Source organism: Synchiropus splendidus, chromosome 5 (assembly GCF_027744825.2).
Source record: "Synchiropus splendidus isolate RoL2022-P1 chromosome 5, RoL_Sspl_1.0, whole genome shotgun sequence".
Classification (NCBI taxonomy): Eukaryota; Metazoa; Chordata; class Actinopteri; order Syngnathiformes; family Callionymidae; genus Synchiropus; species Synchiropus splendidus.
In genome coordinates, this window is record NC_071338.1 from 29,729,674 (window position 1) to 29,753,310 (window position 23,637).

The window sequence follows — 23,637 nt, forward strand, 5'->3', positions numbered from 1 at the left end:
AGCAATCCACACAGGTGAGTTATTTTGTCATCATTTCCTATTTGTGTGCACAACCCTTCTGTGGCTGATCCTAAACAAACCAAAAACACAGCACTACTTCTCTGCATTTATTTGCACTATAAAAGTATGGCTAAATAACTAAGAAGACAAGAAAAAGGCTCAACACGAATCATGTTACCAGGACATCCACGCTTAAAAATGTGAAACTGTTGTGCTAAGCAGAGGGAAATGAAGGTGTTTTTTTTCTTTTTTTTTAATCGTATATTTCGACAACAGAGTGCTGACCAGTAACAATGAAAATAACAATTACAGTGACTTGACAGCAGAATTAAAGTGAACAAATATCAGTTCCAGTGTTCGCATTAGTTGCATATCTAATCTGAATAATCTGACCATACCTTTCCCATGAGACACCTCAATAGTCCAGGTGCAGTTCAGGGAGTTTGGGTAGAAGTCAGGGAAGCCTGGTGACAGAATCGTGCCCATTTTTCCAGAGACATACCCCCCACACAGAGCTGGAGAGAAGAAAAACACACAGATTTATGAAACACAAACTCCATCTGAAACACTTTTTTATGGCTCAACATGAGGTTACCAGTGTGACAACCAAAACCTCCACACTGTGAGATCAGTACCTCAGCTCCAAACGGAGCCGGAATCACTGATACGGAAGAGAATACACTCATTTCAGATAAAGAAAGAGAAAGAAATTCAGGGACTAGTGGACAAAAGTTATCTTTTAGTGCTTCTCCTATCATGGACGTGGCTCACAGTGGGCCTCTATTTCTTGCAATTTCCTCCACTCAATCCAGTTAAATGTAATTTAATCAAAGCGTTTCAGTGAACGACCACTTTCCAGCGAGTAAATCACATCAGCATTACATTTCCCTTTCTCAATTTATACACGTCTTGCCTGTCTGACTCAACAAAGATATATACAGCAGCATGTCACGAAGTTAAACAATAATGACTAGTGTGATGAAAAATGTCCCCACGATGACTTATTCCGGAGCAGCGCGGATGCTTTGGCTTGCATATTTTCTCTTGTGTGTTCTCTGCATGTCAGAGCAGCAGATTGACATGCACTCCCTGTGTGAAGTCACAGAATGAGAGGCCAATAATGGTTCTGAAGAAGAAAGTAGAAATAAACTCGTGTGAAACTGTCATAGTAATATCTAGTAAAATAAATTCAAAATAACTAAATAAATCACATAATAATACAAAAACATTGAAAAGGCAAATTAAGTCAAAACTGCTTGGTTGACACTTTCTTTTCTTTTTTGAAAGCAGAAAGTGATATGTTATGCTGGTTTAAAAAATAAAAATAAAAAATGACGTCAACAAATGAAAAAGTTGGTTATTATATCTGAGGTGAAATCATCTTGATCTATTGCCGCATCAATATTTTTTCACCTTCTGGGATTCAGACTAGTAGCATAGCTGATGCACAGCAGTTAACATGGTCTGCAGTGTAGCAATGCAGTTAAAACACAAAGTCATGATTATGAGATTCAGAAGGTCACATTGAGACTGGTTTCTTACGAGAAGATGCATCAATTTATGTTTTCTTCCCAATTATATTTTTATGTTTCCAAGTGAACAAGGTTAACTCTCCCCATCCTGCTGCAGTAGGTCAGAATCAAAACTGCAAGATAAGCAAGGATTACCCAAACCATTTTATCACCATTGATACATACTTTTATTACTTTGACTTCTATTTTTTTTACAGGGTCTATACACAATAGAGGGTTAATCCTGTACCATTCTCTGTTTTAGAAGGCTTTAAATTAGTATATAGTTAATAACATTTTAGCGAGATCAACTAATGTAAAAGCGTAAACAGTAACAGTATTGAAACATGTTTTAACAAGGAAAAACAGCTGCCCCTTGCGCTGCATCACCCCTCCATTCTCAACTGAGCACACAAACAATGCATTTGCTTTATACATGAATTAACTGTAATAACATATAACAACAAAAGTGAATGTCACACTGTTCATATTGCTGTAAATTAATCACAATGGGAGATTCCAATGGAGTCAGGCTGCGGGAATGTGATGGGAGCAGTCCAAGATTAAAACTAAGGCCAAAAGTAGGGCACTTAAAAATCAAATTAAGCACGAATAACCATTGAACCTTTAAAACACTAATACAATCAAGGCTGACTGAGGTAAGACTTTAAGGCTTCTGCAGCATACATCACGTGCTCGGGATAAAAGAGGCAGGCCGTAAATTTAGTCAGTTAGCTGTTGTCTTGGTAACAACAGCAATCTTTGGAGCATCTTATTCTTTGTGACACATTAAAGAGAAGCCAGTGTTCTGCACTATCTCTGTGGCAATTGTGCTGACCTGCAGGAAGAAGAGGAGTCATTTGGGTACCACAGATATTGCATCAGTGTTGGATGGGTTTTGTTTCAGAACGAAGGGGGCTTAATATCTCACTGTTTTATTGCTTTTGGACAAAATATCGCGGTGATAATAAATGTTGATGGCTCCTGAATACAGAAATGAGACTTTTGGGTTTGAAACTATGTTCAGGAACATTATGAAAAATGTGTGAAGTTACCGGGCGGACTGGTCGGTGAGTATGTCAAAGCTTTAAAAACGGATACATTTCCTTCTATTACCTGAGGCCGTTTGCATATTTTTATCACAACAACACTGAGGGAACGTCACTTACATTTGCTAATGCACAGTAAATATTCACACTGCGAACCTGTCTTTGTTTTCCCCGGAAAAAAAACAAGTATATTTCTGTGATATTCTGAAGCAATCGTCGTCATTAATCAAGCCAAGAACTACTCTCAGAAAAAAACAACTTTTTGTATTCTATGTGAATGTATTTCTGTCTTCAGTGAATCCTATAATTTGGATCAATTGGAAATAAAAAAGCCTGTTTATTCTCAGACTCTTTTAAGAAAGTCTTTGTTCTCCGAAGTAAGACAGTCTGACAAAATGAACATTTAAAATCAAGAGCATAGTTAACTGCAGAATGAACTTCATTACAGAGGTGTGCATCTGTCTCAGGTCAAGTCCCTCTGAAACCCACTAAAGTGGAAAACGGCGAAAGCTGTGGTCAACATGGTTATTCACTGTGGGTTAAAATGTCCGTCGATTGTCAGTCCAACCTCCAGTCTTGGCCTTTTTTCTCCAGCTAGCAGACCAGTCGAACATCAACCCCTCATGTGTTTTCGCAAGCAGGGTTACTCACATTTAGACCTATCCAGACCAGTTTGTGGGGAACACAAGTGAACCATAAAACTTTCCCGCAGCCATTGTGCACCGATGCGGATGTGCATTACTCCACTGTTCCTGAACTTATTTCACACCGAGCAAACACTCTTTGTTGCCAGCTACAAGACATTCTGTGCTGGAAACATTAGCAACAAAAAGGAATGGGTCGAGAAGAAAGGATTTGTTATCATAAAAAGTCTGTATTTTTCTGCCTTCATTGTGTCAGAGTTACACCTAACTACGCTGTAATCACTGGTATTCGGATCTCTTCCTTAATTAGATTCATGTTATGCAGCAGCCAGTGGCATTTTTGAAATACATTTTCAACCGTGCATTTTACTCGGACGAAAGGAGGGGGGTAGTGTCTGGTACATCATTGTCAGCCGAACACAGTGGAATTATCCGGACTTAATTACAAGATAAAAGGATACTTTCATTCTTGTTTTTTTCCCCAGACATGCTTCGTTTATGTTATTCCTACGGTTTAGTGATACTGTTGCAAGCCATCATATTCACATTCAACATAGTAAAACAGACTTGAGAAACTGAACTTCATGTATAAATTATACATGTTCTAAATCAATATGACTTATTAAATGTTCCTTCAACATGTATTAACTGCTTAATTATATCTAAGAAACTATTTTTTTTTATTATTGGTCTATGAAATGTACCTGGATCTGCATGGAGATATCTTCCTCCACCTTATACATCCTGCCTTAGTCACTCCATCCCCTTCATATCCACCTCCATGGACCTCATTGGTTGTCTTCCTCTTCTCCTTTAACCTGGAGCCTCCCTCTCCAAATTTCTTCCCTCTCTCTCATCTGCATGTGTCCAAACCATCTGGACTCCCTAACTTTTCTACATGAGCTGTTACTCTGATATATTTATTTCTGATCTTATCATGCCTGTACTATATTCAACCAAGTCCCTGCTTTCTGTCAAAGCTATTGTCTCTAAACCACAACATGGCAGGCCTCACCACCGTCCTACAAAGAGTCTAGCTGCTCTCCTCTTCTAGGACAGATCACCCCTTATGGTCGACCTGCCCGTTCCATCCTTTAGAGCCCAAAAAACCTTTTCACTCATTCTCACTCCTAAGACGCCCAAATTGCTGATTGTCATGGACTTTCTCATCCTATGTTGACCAGAAGTCGAACTTTGGTGCTTCAACTGAATCAAATGTTTACCCTCCCACAGCATCGCCTTCAAAAAACGTAGCTGGGGTCAGGAGGAGAATCGGGCAGGAAAACATCATGGTCTTTAACCTTATATGTCAATCTATCCATGATGTAATCCTACTCCCACGCCAAAGCTCCACTGTCTCGCTATCCTCAAACAAGTCCTGAATAACCCTCAGTTACTTCTGATGACTTCCTCATACAATTCCACACTTCCTCTCTAGGAACTAAGTCACAGGCATCAGAGAGGATTCTCTGATGCACTAAGACAGTGGAACTCTTTCTGACCTTCTCTGTTCTTCTCTATCAGTATCCAGAGAGCAAACAATGGATCAGAGGTGCTCTTCCTCAGTGTGAAACCATTCTGCTGCTCACTGATGCTTACCTGGCCTGACTTTATAGTTCTCCATCAAAGCAAATATTTAAGAACAATGATTTAATGAATGAATTTGCCATTGGTGGTTGCAATACAAACCACCCTGGTTGCTGTGAGTGTGACATCTGCATCTGGGGGTTTTTATCAGTGTAAACAGTGGAGCAAAAAATAAAAGTCATCCGTGTGGCAAACCCTCAAACACCAGACCCGGTCTTTATTAACAGCACACATCAACAGCGAGTCAATTGCAAAATGCAAATGCTCAGATGTGAGACAACTCACAATGCTCTTGAAGTGTAGTATTTGTTTCATTACTCATTGTAAAATGCCTAGAGGACTTGAACTAAATCCAGAAAGGTTAAAATTGGTCCATTTCCCCTTTAAAGTGCTGTATCTTATTAACTTCAAATTCTTAAAACCGGTCTAACTGGAGTTAGGTAATTTTGTCAGCATTGTGTTTGGCGTCTTGCTACTTTAATCCAATCCAGCCACCTCTGCTGGGGCAGATATTCGGTCCAAAGGTGGAAGAATGCATTCAATTTGCTCACTCCCAGATGACAGCCCGTCCCCTCCCTTCTGACTCGCATTGCTTGAGTTACTCGTCATATCACACAATTTGTGGTGTTAGGTTTCCTTAAGAATCTTACCATCGCAACTGGGAAGTGCGTGATTCCACTGATGATTCTGTTCACAGACAATTGGCTCCTGATCACTCAGCGTATATCCTGAGTCGCATGTAAATGACACACGAGAGCCAATGGAGAAGCTGTTGCCATGGCGACGCCCATTGACTGGGATTCCAGGATCGAGACAAGAGTCAGACTCCATTTTCACACCTGAAATTCACATCACACAAGCGCAAACACCACAGAGTTAGTGGGTGGGTGTATGCACACCAGTGTGAAGGTTTTCAATCATGACTTTCCAAGTTGCTCTCCGCTGAGAGAACTTTCTAAATAGTTTTGCGCAAACAACATAATGTGCCTTTGTAAATCCAACTTACTCTCGTATCTGATGCTGAATCCAGCTGCAGAGCGACTATTGTCTGTGGTGAACAATAGGTAAAGGGAGTTGGAAGTGGAAATGAGGAAATGAGGCGCTTGCGTCCCGTGGTATTCTCCGATCAATGGGGACGAAGACACAGGCCCGTCCCTAATTTCAAGAGTGTCATAGTTGACCTCAGTTTGAAATCTGGAGGGGAAAAAAGAACACAAATATCATGTGAGTTGAGTACCATGGGTGCACATTTGTTTTCTATTCTAGTTCTTCTCTATATTGAACCATGCAAGTCCTGACCTTCACATTTGCAATGATAGCAAATATTGAAATTCATCGCCCTTCAATTAATGAAATAACCTTCTGACATAGTAAAGGGTTCTCCTTCAGCAAGGCCTTGAAACCTGAAATAATTCAGGTGTGATCATGGCAGCCTTGGACAGAATTGCAGCATGATGGAATTTATGTTCCACAACATTCTTTTCATATCATAAAGGAAGTTCACTCCACTGCTGTCCTGACAAAATGAAAAGCCAGTATGAAGGCTCTAACCCGCGGTTTTCGGATGAGTTTGTGACGGCTTATTCTTAGCAATGCGTGTGTTCCCACAGAGTGCAGGCGCTCGCGTGCAGTTCAGCTCGGACATCATCTGTCCATACAGAGGTCCTCACTCGCTGTCCTTAAAGGTAGGCCATTCATTTTACTATACTATTTCTAAAAAAAAGTTATTTGCAGAAATGTGTGACGTGTGTATCAAAGTCAAGGGCTATTTGCCCCGCCCACTCCATGCTCTGCTGTCCAACACACCTAAGATGCACCATTATTGACCATCGTCAAATACTCTTTTGCCTCCCAAATTGATTCAGAGGTATTTCTGTTGAATCAAACATTACCCTAGCACTGTTTTTTGTGACGTTCGAAAATAATGGTTGGTGTTTGGACCCAGTGACGCTAGTCAGCTCCATTTGTTACCCTACTTGGTACTGTATGTATGGTATCACATGTGATCTATGAGCTGGATAACTACTGCCAAAGTTTTAGGGAGTGAAGCTCATGATCATTCTTTCTTTGCTTAAATTTGGCTTAATTCTTAGCCAAATTGCTTTCTTTAACGCGTTAAGGCAGTCTGGTGCCTATGGTGTCAGGAAAAGCCGCACGAAGGGAAACATCTGATTCAACTGAAAGACTCTTGCCTTGTCATACAACATGGAAGACTTCACTTCACATGCTCATTGACCTTATGTATGTATTGCTGTCATATTTAAATGTGGGAGGGCAAAATATCATGTGGACTTTTAGTCCACCTGTTTGGGTTTAAAAAGCATCAACAATAGAAAGGGCCTGGACACTTTTAATAAATGCATACAACCTGAGAAAGTAGCTGACCCATCACCCACTTCCACAATAATCCCGTTTGTACACACCCTCTAGAGCCTGTAAACACCTCGCTGTGTTGAATTATGGCAAAAGCCATTAGCAAACATCAGCGTCAGGAGACTCTGATGCAACTTAATCCACACACCTGTTTGTCGTTTCATCTGTGGAAAAAATGGGGGCAAAAAATGGTTGACGTAGACCCACTACCGGCTTGTTCCAAATGGGTGTGCAAAGTGTCAGCAGTGAGGTGACAAACCGTCGACAATTTCAAACAAGGGTGACACGGGAAACTCTGTGGCAGTCAGAAATTAAAGACTGACGATGAGCTGGAGGCCACAAACAGACAATGTCCAATCATACAAAACTTTTGCTGAAAAGCAAATTAGCATAAAAGGCTGAATCCAACATCATCGCCACAGAAATGTTGATGATAATTTGCCCTTTCCAGAACCTACTAATTACAGCTGTTTCCAGGATCGGCCCACCTGCTCATGGCTCCTTCGAGTTTTAAAAAAAAAAATCGCAAAGAGCCAGCAATTATCATTAACTGGAGCGGATATGTAACGTCTGATTGGTTGATGGCTCTACAGAGAGAATGACCGTCGGAGTGACTTTTCTGCTGACGTGAGGCGCTGGTTTTCTTTAACCGACGATGAGCGCACTTAAACAAACCTGACAACCCGTGTCCTCTTGAGCAAACTGCTTACCTATCAAAGTGGATCTTCACTGCATGGTCGGGCTGCGCTTCAATCACCCACTGGCAGTTCAGAGAGTCTTTATAAAATGCGGGCCAACCAGGAGACAGCAGAACGCCAGTCGGAGCAGTGAGATGACCGCCGCATGGAGCTGGAAGGTAATTACAGTGCGGAAAAGCAAAAGTTCACCATCAAAGTCTCGGTGAAGAAAGTCATTTTCAATCAAGAAATCTGCTTTATCATTTGGCTTAATTTATTTCAGCTGTCTTTTAGAATTTCATACATAAACATTAGTCTCGCTGTGTTCCTCTCATGAAGCCGCAACAGATTTTCGGCAGCTCCCAAGAAAGGCTAAACTAATTATAGCCTGATTATTTATAAGGGAAATCAAGTATATTTATCTGTCAAATCACGGCAAAACAGCTTCTTAATTTTCAGCAATTTAGAAAACAGCAGGAAGCAAAGTCGGCACGTGTGGGGAATAATTTATAGGTCGCGGTTTGCGCATACAACTCATAATTATGGCATTGGTAATGTAGGAGTTTTACAAAGTTTACTTTCCAGTCAATAAGCATAAAAAAGTCTCAATTTAAGCAAATATAGATAAATTCACAAGGTTTTTTCCGAACCGAGGGTCAATGGAGTGCAGCAGTTTATTTCAGTCACTTCCTGATTTTAAAGGAGCTTTATCCTTTTCCTTGGAGTTCTCCAATTAATGTATTAAAAAAAAGATTAAAAAAAAAAAACGGACAGTGATGAGAGGCGAATCCGAACCCAAGACCACAAGGAAGTATTGAGTCCTTCAAAGTGTGAACGCACGAACAGTGAACGCCTGAATTGATGATCCAGATCACTCTCAAAATGTAATCATTTGTTCCTATATAACCCTGTCTTAGTGTTCTGCCATTAAAGAACTTCAACACAGAGTCAGAGCTGTTTCGATACAGCATCACTACTAAAAACACAAGTACAATCTGACGCTGTACAGGGATCGACATGTCATAACGGCAGGGAAGTTGCGGCCCTGATGCGCCTTCATGTGAGGTCTGTCGCCTGGTTCAGCAAGGTCTTCAGAACACTTAAGCCTAAGCTGAATTCCGTACAAAAAAAACAAAAACATGGCCGACAGACAGCAACCAATTTAAACACTTGTGATCACCAATGTACATCACACCTTATTCCCCAGACAACGGCTCCTGCTGCAGCAACTAAGGCCAGCTGTGAATGGTAAATCTGATGAAGACTTTATGTTCTGTTCATGACTTTAATGTGGAGAATTTCTTGGCTCATTGGTGGTAGAGAATGGTTTGGTTTTCGTGACCTTCTTTGTCTCAATAACTTCAAATATCTAGGATCTACTAGAACTCCTCCCTGACTAAATAGACCCAGTGTGCACAATGCATTTCTATATACATGTGGGACAACTGATGTTGGTCCGGTGTTCCAGACTGTCCTTGTTATTCATAAAAGTGATTACCTTCACAGCGAGGTACAGCTGCAGACCAAACAACATTTCCATCCTGAATGATGCAGGTGACCTGGTCTGACCCCTGGACACACCAGACACAATCATGCTTTGTATCGCTGACAGCAAAATATTCCCATAATCAATGTTAATTATTCACAGTTATTGAAGATTACCTGAGTCCTGATAAATCCTTGATCGCAGCGAAAAGCCACAGAGCTGCCGAGCAGAAACTGGTCCCCGTACCTCTGACCATTGACAGGAACTCCAGGGTCGTGACACTCGTTCTGACCAAACGCTAAATAAAAACAACAACAGATTCTGAATATAGCTTCATACCTCACGACTTGTCAATCACAAGTAAAAAGAGCAAACATTACAATATGAAGCAATAACACCTGCCTCAAACAAGTTTGACTACAGTTAAACGCCCTGTCAGTGAATGTGACATATCCAGCCGTGGGGAAACATCGCTAAGGAATTATCTTCATCTGAATCCAATCCTGTCACGTTTATCTTATATTACTCACAATCTGGAGATTAACCTGATCCCACCTGCAGTGATTGGACATGTAGGACCTTGATTAGCTGCTGATGGAGAAGAAATAAGACCCAAGACAGAAAGAGGAGCGATAAAAGGAAATGGAAAATGGCAGGTACAAGATGGAAGCAAGCATGGTGCGACACACGCCACAAATGCACACGGACATATTTAGATATGTATTCCCATGTTGAATTATGCATGGAGGTGCATGCACAAACACAAACAAATGTGATATTCATGCATTGAGAATAATGTAGAGCAACATTATTAATGCATAATGTAAGAGCACACAGAACGGGCCTGAGGAACAGGAATTTATAACACAGAAACATGGTGAACGGTGGCTCTCAACAGCGTCTAGTGACTAGAACTGAATGATAAAATCAATTCAACTTGAATAAGTTAACTAGAAGAGCGTCTGAATGAGAGCCTTTAACCCCAACAATGCGGTTTTTTATCTGTATAATTTGATACCTTTTTTAGCATTTGAAATATCATTAACAGCAATAAGCTCAATAGGGCAGCAGGTGGCAGAAGTGTAACGACAGTTCCCTGCACAACACACAGTTGGTCACACTGCAGCCACTGAGCACGTTTACACAACATTCAGACTTTTAATATGCATGTACAATGATGTAAGCAGCTTAGTCTGGCGACTGAAGAGAATTTCTAATATCTACAAGCCGGACTACACGACCTGGGTAATACAGTTAATAACTCTATGCAGTGGAAGTAAATAAACTCCAAGGCCATAGTCCAATGATGACTAACAACCTTAAATACAATTGAGAAGACAAGAGAGAAGCCTGATGCAGTCTGTGTGTTCCTGTTCTTGTTGAGGTGAATAGACCTGACGTCAACTCTAGATTTGTAGGTTTCACCCCGGTTTTAATGGTTAGTTCTCACGAGAAGATAAGAAGATGTGATTTCTTGGTTTTAGTAGATGATCAAAAGCGCTGTGCTTTAGCTACTTGACATCTATGATTCTTGATGTACAAAGGCAATAGCGTCTCCTGAATATTTAATTTTATTTAGAAACTTGCTAGTTTAATCCAGAAGTCTGCCGAAGGAAGTGTGTTGATGATGATCTCCACTGCATGTAAACCGGAAGAACATGACGCAATCCGACTCGGCGGCTTGAACAACCTACTGCCCAAGTCGGGCTACTCGCGCTTGTACAGCAACTATACTCTGTGACTGAGAGACTTATGGCTCTTGATGGAAAAAAAAACATGTTTAATCACACATGCTTGGATGAACGCGTTTTTCATTTTTAACATCATAAGAAAAGATCATTTAAAAGACGTTCAACACAACACTAATATCCTGCTCCTGACACATTTTTTTTTTTTTTTTGGATGAAAATCAGTGTGACGCTAACTGATGATGTCGTTGAAACAGAGTTAAAAAGAAGTGTGTGTATTTAGCATTTAATTTGGCAAATGTCGCCACTCAAACAAGAGTGACAGACAAGGTCAATTGGGAGGTGCACTGCGAAACGGTGCAGTGCACATAGAAATCAAAGGGAATTAATGAGACCAAGTCATGCAGAACAAGTTGAGCTTGGAGCGGAGAGGAACACGAGGGCAGAAATCTGGTTCTGAACTGACAGCGGGCTAAACTGTTCACAGCAGATTGGCGAAGTAGAACCAAAAATATTAACAGAATTTTCTAAAACTTCCAAGACGATCAGTCATGGCGCTTTATCGTGCACTGCTAAATAAAAACACACACAAAAAAAGTTGACACACTACACATGAATTTTTACTGAGAACAAAGAAGTTATGTCGCATGAATGTAGAAGGGCAACCTAGAAACTGTCGACGAATAAAGTGTGAATAATGTGAATATAAACATCCAGTATAGGTAACACGTCTGATTGTGGCACTATAAATAAAACTAATAAAAAGATTGTAAACACTCGTTCAGTGTTTTGAAGCATTCGATTTTCATTTTAAGTGCTCAGGGTGTGGTGTGAAAGGCATGTGTTCTTTGATGTCTCCTCTGTGAAATGGTCCCATACTTTTCCAGTCATGATGGTCCTGTAGTTGCAAATGAATTGTGCAGAGTGATGACGCCATGACAGGTCGACTCATGAACCTGTTGCTGAATGTAATAGTCAATAGTAGTTGATTAGTCATTGCAGGCCCAGTTCAGATAAGTAAAAACCGTAATCTTTCTGATTCAAAATGCAGTATTTTTGTGTGTCAACCTGTGTCAACACTTCGTGTGGCGATGTTAGTCTATTGTCAGTAAAGTTATCACTCATTTGGGCTTGACACCGGCGCCTGAGCCATACATCCCAGATGGGTTCTCTGGAACTTGTATAACTCATGCTCCGAGACTATTCTCAGGACTTTGTCATTGTTCTTTTAGTTTTAGACCATGTTCTTTCAATTCTGCTTCTTGGTTTCCATCTGCTCATCTGCAGCCAGACCTCCACCAAGCAGCTCATTCCCACACAGACTTTCACCCACTGTTATTATCCTATGTTGTTTTCACTAACAAATACAACTTTTTCTGTTTGTTTTTTTAGCATTTGAAATATTATTGATACCATTAATCAATAGCCAAAATTAAAGGAGCACAATGGGACAGCAGGTGAGTTTGGTATCTGACTGACACAATCCACTATAAAGTGAAGAAGTTGGTCGAGATTGCGCCGTGACCCAGAAAAACCAGACCCAGTAATCCATAACATGAGCAAAATGTAATCATCTGTGACCTACTATTAACATTTCCTGAACATTTCATTGAAATAAGTTTTGAACTTTGGGAATCGTTTTGCTATTGCAAGAAGACGGATAACTCACCACCTTGTTAAAAATACTGGTTGTTATTACACCTGGTAGAATCCACATCACTTTTTTTATAACAAGAAATGAAGTTAATATTGTGATCAAATGTCATGCCTGTCTCTGACTCGTCACTATCTTTCGCTAACAATCCCACCTTATTTCTTCCAACACCGTGACCCAAAAAATCTGGAACTTGCATCCCCTGCTGTCATAGCAGCCATAGTAGCAGATTCAGAAATGCCCCGGCACGATCCCATTTTCGACAGCCGCATTGTGACAGTCAGGCTGGTAGACAGTCACACAGACAGGCATACTAAAAATAGCACATACTTGTGTAGCTGATATTGAAGCCTTTTCCAGTATTGGAGTGATCGGACTGGAATTCCAGCCGCATGATGTGTCCGTTCGACGCAATCTGTGAAGGCACATCTTTACCCGAAAATGTCCCGAACGTTGTTGGCTCGGACAGACCTGAAACCAAAAAATAACGATTCAGCACATTCTGAACGTTTGAGAACACCTGTGCGTTTCCATAAAAATAAAATTGGGCAGACATCAGCGTAGTCGACGATAATATGGTCAGTTATTGCAGGACGATGTACATCTAGCCTCAATTATCCTGCATGTCCTTTACAAATGACCGAAATGATTCAGTCACTTCCAGCACAATCTAACACTAACTAAAAGGCAACAACTCACCGACACATAATGTGAGAAAAGATGAGAGAAAAACAAGAGGACAACTTTATTAAAAGTTTCTGCAGCATCTCCGTCTGAATCATGAGAGCAAGCAGATGGACGCCAAAGCCACTTCACCAACACAGACATAAATGGTGGCATCATATATCTCTCTGCCTCACTCTATTCATCAATCTATCCATCTGTTTCTCATTTTCGATAGAACCGGCTTCATGTTAGGCTTAAGGATTACAGAGTAGGAATATAAACAAGTCTAGCGTAGGTTATATGATAAAAGAGACTGTTTTGTTTTTTGCATGAAGGTCGCTGTCAACAATCGGCTAGTCACCTCTACAGCATTTAAAGTATTTTCTTGACCACCAGTATGCGTTGTGAACATCGTGCTGGTTGAGAACACTCCTATATAATGACACATCCCTATAACTGCTAACGTTACCCATTACCTCATATTTATTTGTGTCTGCCTGTCTGTTTGTCTGATCCTGTGTCTGTCTTGAATATAGCATTACAAAACAAAAAGATTTTTCACTTGGAAGTTTGAATCACCAGTAAAACTATTAACTAAAGAAAAAAAAAGGATGACATTGTACTGTATTTGTAGTCATCAATCACAATGCTTCTCCTGCAATTGATGAAAAAAATTGCAACAATAATAAAAAGAATAAGAATAAGAATAAGAATAAGAATAAGAATAAGAATAAGAATAAGAATAAGAATAAGAATAATCCAAACCCAGTCAACACATTTTGAAAAATTTTACGGCTAAATACGGCTAGAAAATTAGCAAATAAAAGAATGCATTCATTTTCAGTTTTATCTGGTTAGATGGGTTCTTTCAGGTCAATAGCGGTAGCACCATCCTTGAAAACCATCACGTCCATTTGCGACTCTTCCATCAAGTGAATCAATAATAGTGCAACAATAGGATTCATTCATGACATCCTTTCTGTGGATGTAAAATCCAGAATAAACAACAACACAATTCAAGTTCTACTGACGTCATTCAGGTTGAGATGTCTCAGTTCTCTCATAAGCAAATTGTTTTTCAAAAACTTGATGACATTTTCAGAGGATAAAGTGCAATATGAGGGAATTAGAGCGTAAAACAAAACATGTAATAATGTCATCTACCGTAATTTCCGGATTATAAAACGCTATTTCTTCCTCGTGTCCTTACAGCGCATTTTGAGCGCTTTAATGTGAATAAAAGATGTGAGGAGTTCATGATCCACGTTCAGAACATTGCTGAGTTTGTTTCATGAGTCAGTCTCCATGCTGGAGCTCGTTTTCAAATCTAGTTTAGAAGTGATCCTCGTGCATTTTAAGCGCAGACTGCACCACTGCATCCGCTGTTATAGAACGGTGCGGCTTATGTATGAACAAGATCCATATTCCTTCTTAAATTTTGTGGTTTGTGCCTAATATTCAACTTCACTCTACAGTCCGGAAATTATGGTCAGTTTTCTGCTATAGTAAAAAACGAAATGTGTATTCAGTAACAATGTACAATGTGTTTCCTGCATGTTTTGAGTAAGTACATGAATTCACAGAAAATAAGACCAAATGAAATCACCTTCATCCTTAACCACCAGCCAGTCAAACTGTGGTTCCAAGTCAAAGTCAGAGAACAGGAGATGGATGCGACTCCCCGGCTCAGATATGATCAACCACACACAGTTGAGGTTATTTCCATACTCCTCCGGATAGTTAGGGGATAAAAGTGTCCCCGCAGGAGCCGTGAAGTTAAAGAAACATGAGACTGCAGGAAGAGGAAGACATGACCAATGAATACAGAAATAAAATACACTATCTCCAGCAGGAGCACACTTACAAACACAACTGGGCTTGTTTCCCGACCACTGGTTGTTGTGCTGACATGTGATAGTTCTTTCCCCGACCAGCTCGAAAGCTGACTGGCAGGAGAAGGTCAGAACGTCACCGTGATGGAAGCGATCCCCGCTGCGACGACCAAACGCAGGAACACCGGGATCACCACAGCCTCCTCGATCGATCTCTGAAACACACCGTGCGCTTTCATTAGTTGCAGCAGTACAAAGAGACTCCCATTATGAACTGTCAAGTTTATCCATTTTAACAGAATCATTTTATATAATAAATACGCTGCCTAGAGTACCTGTTCATCACTTCACAGAGGCAGTTTAACCACCACTGAGAAATGAAAAACCTGATCTTCAATTCTATATAAAAAAGAAATAATGAGATATGAGCTAAAGTAATCAATAGTAAACTGTTATTATTATTGTACCAGAACAATGCACTGCACAGTTCTATCGATTTATGAAGATTTAAAAGCTTCAATCATCATTCTTATTTTTCACTCATAAGCTACAACTGTTTTGAGTTGGGTATACTGTATTATGTGTGTTATTATGGGATTTCAAATTATTATCATATTATTATTTATTTATTTTTTGTTTGTATTTTTTTTTGTTTTTTGTTTGTATTTATATATATTTTTTAATATTTATACACTTTGTATAGGGAAAACGTTCTTTTTACCATCAAAAATAATTAGGTGTTTTAATATATGTCATACATTCAACAATTATTTCTAAGGAAAAAACTATATATATATATATATATATATATATATATATATATATATATATATATATATATATATGTTTGGGTTTTTTTCTCTTCTTATTCAGTGTGGGACCACCTGAATATGGACAAAAATATTTCACACCAAAATGTGAGTCACTGGAGAAGAGCTGTGCTTTTAAACGTTCCATTTAAATTCCAATCCTAGTGTGTCGTTGAGCTCAGGATAATGACAGACAAAACGCGAGCAAATGCAGGCAGAGGAGACAAGCGGATTTTCAGTGAGCAGTAGCATCTCTTCCTATTTTCCAAGGAGAAATCACAATTCATGTTTAATATAATAGACTGGTGCTTGAGAAGACATTTTGGGAAAATCGCTAGATCTGATTTAGGACACGGTAATTTTGAGGAGTGTAGTTTTACTTCCATTATATCCTGTGAGGAATCAATGCTGGACTTGTCTTTCAAACTTTTTGTCAAAAAACAGTCTCTTTAGCGAGCCCAAGCAAAGTCTTTTAAGAGAACACGCAAGATGAAAGGACACAGCTGTCAAATGTAGCTCTTTTTTGGAACTCAGCTGGCAGCAAACTCGCCAGATGCATCTAGAGTTTGACAAAACAACACCCCGAGCGAGGCTGGTATGAAAGTATGGACGCAAGCAGGGGTGAAGTGAACGGCATGTGGCGATGCTAAATATTGCATGCCGTCCTTTATCAGCATAAGTGACAGATCAGAGACTTGAATAGAAGAGCCCTTCTCTCATCCAAGTTTCCAGCTCAAACGTCTTTCACCTTCTCTCAGTGGGACATAAATCTCCTCATGCTCCACAGAAATGGCTGCTTGTTTGATTACTTTTCTAAAATTAGACATGGTTGCCAGGTCATTCGACAGCACTGCCAGGTACATGAATCTTGACGAACATTGCTTCTCTTCAGTGCTGCATTTTCAAGTGCAGCTGTTCGTATAATCAAATCACCATCAAGTTATGAGAAACAGAAGAGATCCTTTTTATATTTTTGAATTCAAAATAATCAACTATGTAGTCCGAGGTTAGTTTAAAATTATTGCAGCAGGGGAGGTATTGCAGTCCCTCTACCACATTGTTGTGTGTAAAAAAGAGCTGAGCTAGAAGGCAAAGTTGCATTTACAAATCAACCTTCGACCTGACCCTTATGAGCTATGGGTCATGGCGGATTTAAGTGACTGAAATTAGTTTCCTTCGACAGCTGGCGTCTCTTCTACAGAGATGGGGTGAGGACTTCTGTCACTCAGGAGAGACTCGGAGTAGAGCGGCTGCTTCTCCATGTTGAAAGCAGCCAGATGAGGTGGTTGGGGTATCTTATGAAGATAACTCGCTGGGCACCTCCCTTTGGAGGAGTTTCAGGCACAGCCAGCTTGGAGGAGACCAAGGGGTCGACCCAGGACCAGGTGGAGGGATTATATCTGTTCACTGGCTTGGGTATGTCTCAGGGTCCCCCAGTCGAAGGTGGCAGACTTTACCCTTATTTTGGAGAAGGATGTTTGGCACTCCCTGTTGAAGCTGCGTCCACCACCCCCCCAAAAAAAATAAAAGTTTAGGATAACTAGACGGATGGAGGCTAGTGTAAAGGAAGCAGGAAGAAAAAATCCTAATACATTTTAACTACCTCAGTGGTGAGCATGTAAAATTTGACATTTCACTGCAAGTCTGTCAACCCTTCACTCACACTCCAACATGCTGCTAGATTTGCTTTTGGCAAGGTGCTGTCGCAGAAACATGGGTTTACTTTTCAAGTGTAAATCTCACATTTATGATGTTTCCCTGGTAAAAGAAGAAGACAGCCAATGAGCTTGAGGGATGAGGAGCGGAGGACGTTTCTATCTACATCTGAACTCTAATGTTTTTTTTTTTCAACCCTTTGGCAAGTATTTGATGATGAAATCAACACAGCATACACTACACTGTAACAGTCAAGTCATTAATTGTGCATTTGTGCGGTGAACACATCCACAATTCATCAGGAAAAATGTATTTTATTCATCTCAAACTAGAAAAAGCAATGGTAAAATCGACAGCAAATATGTTGCATTTGTGTGTATGACAATAATACACACTAGTGCATTCAGCATTTGCGTTTATTATGAATAGTGGGCATCAGCAAATAGTTTCTCCACCAAAGCAGAATTTCTGATTGTGTAACCAATCAAGACCAAAATCAGGTATTAAAAAAAAAAAACTTTCTAGGAGTCACTTTGGTCAAACTAAGAGACCGTGTGATGTTATCTGAAGTGACAGAGTCATGCAAATAACTGCAAGGGCAAACACCAAGAAAACAACCAGTGGCAACACTAAACTTGGGCCGTGATGACATCAAAAGTCAGAGTGCCAGAGTAGGTAAAATATGTTTATTTCATTGGATGTTAAACTAGGTTAGGGCCAGAGCAGTGTGTCTCTGTATAAACTACAGATAAAATAGAGATGATTCATTGCTTAACTTCCTCGACTTCTCTGTACGTCGTCCTCTATTCCCATCAGGGGTTGACACAGCAAGTCCGTTTATAGACCGTTTATCCCTCCGAACATCTATCCTCTTCATGTCCTCATGTGGTCATCTTCCTCTTTCTCTTGGACATCCAGCTCCACCCGTCTTCACATGTCCCCTGTCTCTCCTCTCCACATGTTGAAAATTGGTCTGCCCTGATCCTTACAATACTGTATGTCTCTTTTAGCTGGTGATGGTTTTATGATGTTTCATGAAACAGTGTCCTCATTTTCAGAGTCCACCAGATGGCACTCTCTGCTGTAAAATCTCAATGAACCCTCTAATCATTTTTAAACCAAGAGTGCCATCTACTGACCTCTGAAAATAAAAACACTGTTTCATAAAGCCTCATCAGCCCATCACTACATCTAACTTTTGTCTTTGTGTAAGAGCCACTATCGCTCAACAACGAAATGTGAAGTTTGAAAAGCTCATCAGAAGGTAAAGTCACTATCCACTGCACACCTAACCACTTGAACGGAGTGAGTTCCAAATGGCTCGTGCCGTTTACACCGACTTACCCTCATAGATGGCCTTGAACCCTGCTGAGCCAATTGTGTCATCTGACTGAAGATGCAACCACATCTGATTGGACAAGCTGACGATGAGGTCCGGCACACTGGAGCCAGTCAGTCTGAAATAAAATAAAATTGAGTCTGAAAAAAGTCACACATGTTATAGATGATAAAACAAAAACAAGTTTTCTGAAATTTTCGAAATTTGCCAAACCACATATAACCTACAAAAATACTATTTCAATGAAGGTGCAGTTGCTGATAACATCTACAGTACAATAATAAATAAGGACAAGGTTAAATACTGAAGAAGAAAAAAAGAAGAAAGAACGTGGGCACATTCAGTTTCACTATTCTTACAGAAAAACAAAGCTGTTTTGATGAGTAACGGCTGATATTTGACAGCATCTGTAGCACACCATTCATGACACAGTTTTATTGGGCAAATTTTGTTATGAAGCACATTTTCTGAACACAAAAAAACTATGTACATTTAGAGATGGAACCAAACAGTGTCTGAGAGTCTTGGCGTTGCAATAAAGGGGTAGTTTGAAGCGAATAGATTGTTTCTTCTATTTCTCTGTGTGCAATTGTGACACACTAGTGATGAAAATTCAACTGTAATTTGGCTATTTGTGCCGACACTCTCCCTTTTGGAAGACGTTCAACTCAAATTGCAGTCAATGCCTGGAAGTACATCCGTATTCAAAACCTTCTGTGTTGTGCGACATGTTTGTTTTTTTCATGGTGTTATTTTATATACAGTCTGTGAATGACCATGTTCACTGGGCACTATCTACCCCTCGAACAGTGGCTGGAGCCACTCATTAATATCAATATCTGGTCAAGTCTCTGGTCTCTTTCCAGCTGAAAAGCATCCAACAGCATCCCCATCTTGGATTCCTTTCCATCGAGAATAGCTGGCAGACGAGTGTGAATCCTCCCTGACTGACACCAGCAACTTGTATCCTTGATTTCATAATTACACTCATGAGACAGGCGGTTAATGGCCACAGTGAAGGGAGAAATTAAAGCTGATTAGGAAATGAAGACCCTGTTGTCTGCCGCAACTTAAAGTCTGCACCGCATCCATTTACCGCGGAGAGGCATTGCCACTAGCTTGAAAAGAATGGGGTTTTCAAGTGTTTGAAAATCTTCTGCTAACAATGCCCACCTGATATTTGGCCTGATATTTCGCCCTTTATCGGGGGTCTCTCAGTCAGTGGATCAGAATCTGATAGTGATGGCCTTGTAGAGATGGAAAAAAATCCCCAAGAAACAGCTGGCGGTCTTTGTCAAGTGTTGCTATGCATTCAAACATGGTCAGCTATTTATCAAGGTTGACACTAACCATCACCAAATAGCGTATACATGCCAAATCCTGCTCTATTTGAGCCTCAATGCTGACTTGCTGAATAGGTTGGAGATCAGCTAAACAAATGTGAAACCACATCAAATGCATTTTTGAGTTTTAATAACTGTAAATGGTAGTGGTTAAAGACTCATTAGAGCTCAGGAGACAGCATCTCCTGTTGCCATCTCAGCAGTTACTAATGCAGCCTGGTGAGCTTCTGCTCACATAAAACAAATAAACTGGTCCGAATATCACAAAAAAAAGCAATTTGCTTTGGTCAATAACTCTGAGAATCGTTGCTATAACTGCAGACACAACTGTACCTGGGAGAGATAACCAGCCTTGATTAACACGGACGATTAAATAACCCTTCAACTTGAAATCAAACATGAGGTGTAACCAACAAGAGCAGCAGCACTTACACGTAGAGCACCCGCCGAGTGTCTCCAATCTTTCCTCCATCTCCCACGGTGAGAGTGTCATATCCTCTTTCTAGATCGAACTCTTCAAACGACAGCTTGATCACCTGGGGAAGATGAAGCAAATTTGCAGAATCATGATTGTGTTAACAGTCAGGATGAGATGTGAGAGAAATAAAAAGCAACTCTTTAATTGCATTTTGAAGTTGCGTGACTAGCCATACTGAGTACACACCGACAAACAACATAACAGATATAAATGAGGGTAAAGATGCACACTGCTGCATTACATTTTGAAAAAGTGACCGTGCAACTTGCAGTTTAGCAAATAATATCCTTTCAAAGTCGGAGACTGACGACCCTGGCCTTTTGCAGAAGAGAAAAATAGCCCTGTCAATATCGACTTCTATTCAAGATTCAGCCTCATAAATAAGTCTGATGTTCCCAGAAAGCCCATTACCATCTTAATACATAACCACTCCTGCAGCTTCTGACCATTTTCAATCCACCCAAAATGGTAACAAATAATGGGAATAAGATGCAAAACAACTTTGTGAAGTATTAACTCCTGGCTCACGACAAATCACAGGGGCATTTAATATATTATTTGCTGCATTTTAATGTAATGTAAACTAGATTTTCACTTCAGACTGAAGGTTCAGATGGATTTTTGGTTCTAATTACATACATTTGGGTGTCTCTGAGAATCACATTAGACATAGCTGGAGATAAATCATAGATATTATTCAATGTTATCGAGGCCTTTGGCGCAGTCAGTCAACAGCAGTGTTAAAACTGTCAACTCCAGCCTCGACTATTTTCTAAGAACTGAATATATAAACACATGTCCCAGTTAGAAATGTATTCTTAAACTCAATAGTCCTGTTTTACAATTAACCTTTCAGATATATGGAACACGTAGAGAACCCGAAACAAAATCTGTTACCGTAGTTTGACAGAAATTAGATTTTTGTGCATAAGGTCTGATGTTTTGTGGAAAACGTGCCATAAAAATTGATCAAAATTGGACGAACCTTTACGATGGCATTCGGCTACGGAAGTGTTGCGTCAAACATTCAAGACTTACGATGAAGAAGTTCTACACTTGCACTTGCACGTAAACCGGAACTAATATGACTCAGCGTTAGGAACGGAGTTTGCGAGCGACGCACCTAAGGAGGACGAAAGACTTCACGTTTCAGATGAAGTTTGTTTACTTCCGGTGCGTAGCAGAAGCTCGCGCACGTCACCAAGCAAAACAGCTAATGCATGCGCTCCATTCACCGCGTAATCCAGGTAGTGCTGTCTGACAATGAGGGAACTAAATTTAAAATTTCTCTCAGCTCTTCGTCTGTAAGATGTTTACATCCATTAAAAATAATCCGACTTTAGCTGGAGTAATGCAGTAATTCGGTGGTCTGCGCCGCCATATAACCGTGATCCTGTGACAGGAGCGCACTGGAATCAATTTGGCTAAATTCTGAGTGCGCAAACAGCCGGAACATTACGGTAGCAATGAACCTGAGTGGTAGAAATGTCCGTAAAACGCTATATTAAAATAACAAAGCGGGTTATATGTGAATGCCTGCGTGAAATGTCCTTCCCGAGTAATTTCTTAATCCATGTAAATTATTCTAAAAAGTATTTCTTTTTACCTTTTGCATATTCATCAACAGTCTGTGCAAACTGAAAATATATTGGAAAAAATAGGGTTATTCATATTTGGTTGAGTTTAGAGTCATCTTTACTGTGTTGTTTAAAAATGTTTATGAACATGTGAGTACAGTACTTGTGGAGTATGTCTGTTTTGATAAATTGAAAAGAAAGTTATATAAACGACAAAGAAAATGTGAAAGTTTGGTCAAATTTTGGATGCATTTTACTTCATAGTCTACTTGTTAATTTGTTGTGTGGTTCGCAATGGATGTTTATAAAATTGAACTGTTCTTGAATTGAGTTTTTCACCTTGGTACCTGTATGAATTTGTAAGTCCAGCAATAGTGAGATCTATACTGAATATACGTATATATATTTTTCTAATTCATACACCTCTTGGGGGCCAAGATAGATCGTCTCTTGAGCTAGATGATCCTCTCAGTGAGGGAACAGCAAGCTGCTTGGTTGATGCTTTGTGGAGTGGGCGGGCTGCAGCTTCAGGTTGCACGAAGCGCAAATCTTGAAACAGATTTGGGCAGCTATCAAAAGAACATGGAGGAGTTGTGTTATGTGGGAGTAACCAAGAAGGTTGACACCACATGGAACCCATGAGGACATGTGCAATCAAAAATAAAAGGAGAATGGAAGAATAGTACGGACATTAAAAGTCAGATTCTTGCCTCCAACGTTTTGCCTTTCACCTTGGATTCCTTCACCTGCCCAATAGCTCCTTAGTAGAAGAAAAGAAGCACAACATGCTTCCTTCCAAAAAGTCCAAGGCAAGTGGCAAAACATGTCTTATCCCTGCTATATTGTCTTAGACGGCTCATGAAGTTGGAAGAGGCCGTTCTGCCTCTGTGCTTTCGCACCACACGGTATGAGAGGCAAACACCGTAGCATCTTACTGAGTCGACTGAAGTGGAAGCACTGAAGGGTCCCACAGCCTGGTTCATCAGCATGGATGCCCAGAACTGTTGAATACACCCAAATAGCTCCATTAAGAAGCACATTAAGAGCAGATTGCAACCCCAAACTCTACGAGATTAGCGTCTTTATTTGCAGAAAGAACACAAACAAAAGGCCCGAGCTACCGTGGAGGCAGAGCCGCTGCACACATACTGATCAACCTCCCGCCAGTTTTCACCCCTTCTTGTGATCAAGAAATACTTTTTTTTTGTCAAAATGTTTACTGTGAAAATAAACAAATTAGGAGCTGTGAAGGTGCTGTACACTTCACA

General features: G+C 40.2%; 1 protein-coding gene across 3 annotated transcripts in view; it reads right to left on the reverse strand.

Annotated features, from left to right (window-relative positions):
- The window catches only part of LOC128758487 (CUB and sushi domain-containing protein 1-like), a 432,079-nt gene that overhangs the window by 105,207 nt on the left and 303,235 nt on the right, over window positions 1-23,637 (reverse strand). For 2 of the 3 annotated variants that reach the window (XM_053864463.1, XM_053864462.1), the window contains exons 11-21: window positions 20,747-20,850; window positions 18,977-19,089; window positions 15,200-15,382; window positions 14,942-15,127; window positions 13,000-13,140; window positions 9,504-9,625; window positions 9,340-9,412; window positions 7,875-8,013; window positions 5,798-5,985; window positions 5,442-5,630; window positions 399-515 (exon numbers count right to left, since the gene is read on the reverse strand). In XM_053864463.1, coding sequence (XP_053720438.1) covers window positions 399-515; window positions 5,442-5,630; window positions 5,798-5,985; window positions 7,875-8,013; window positions 9,340-9,412; window positions 9,504-9,625; window positions 13,000-13,140; window positions 14,942-15,127; window positions 15,200-15,382; window positions 18,977-19,089; window positions 20,747-20,850 — 1,555 coding nt within the window. Of the gene's footprint in view, window positions 1-398; window positions 516-5,441; window positions 5,631-5,797; window positions 5,986-7,874; window positions 8,014-9,339; window positions 9,413-9,503; window positions 9,626-12,999; window positions 13,141-14,941; window positions 15,128-15,199; window positions 15,383-18,976; window positions 19,090-20,746; window positions 20,851-21,777; window positions 21,873-23,637 lie in introns of those variants that run through there. The other variant, XM_053864464.1, reaches the window with a different exon arrangement.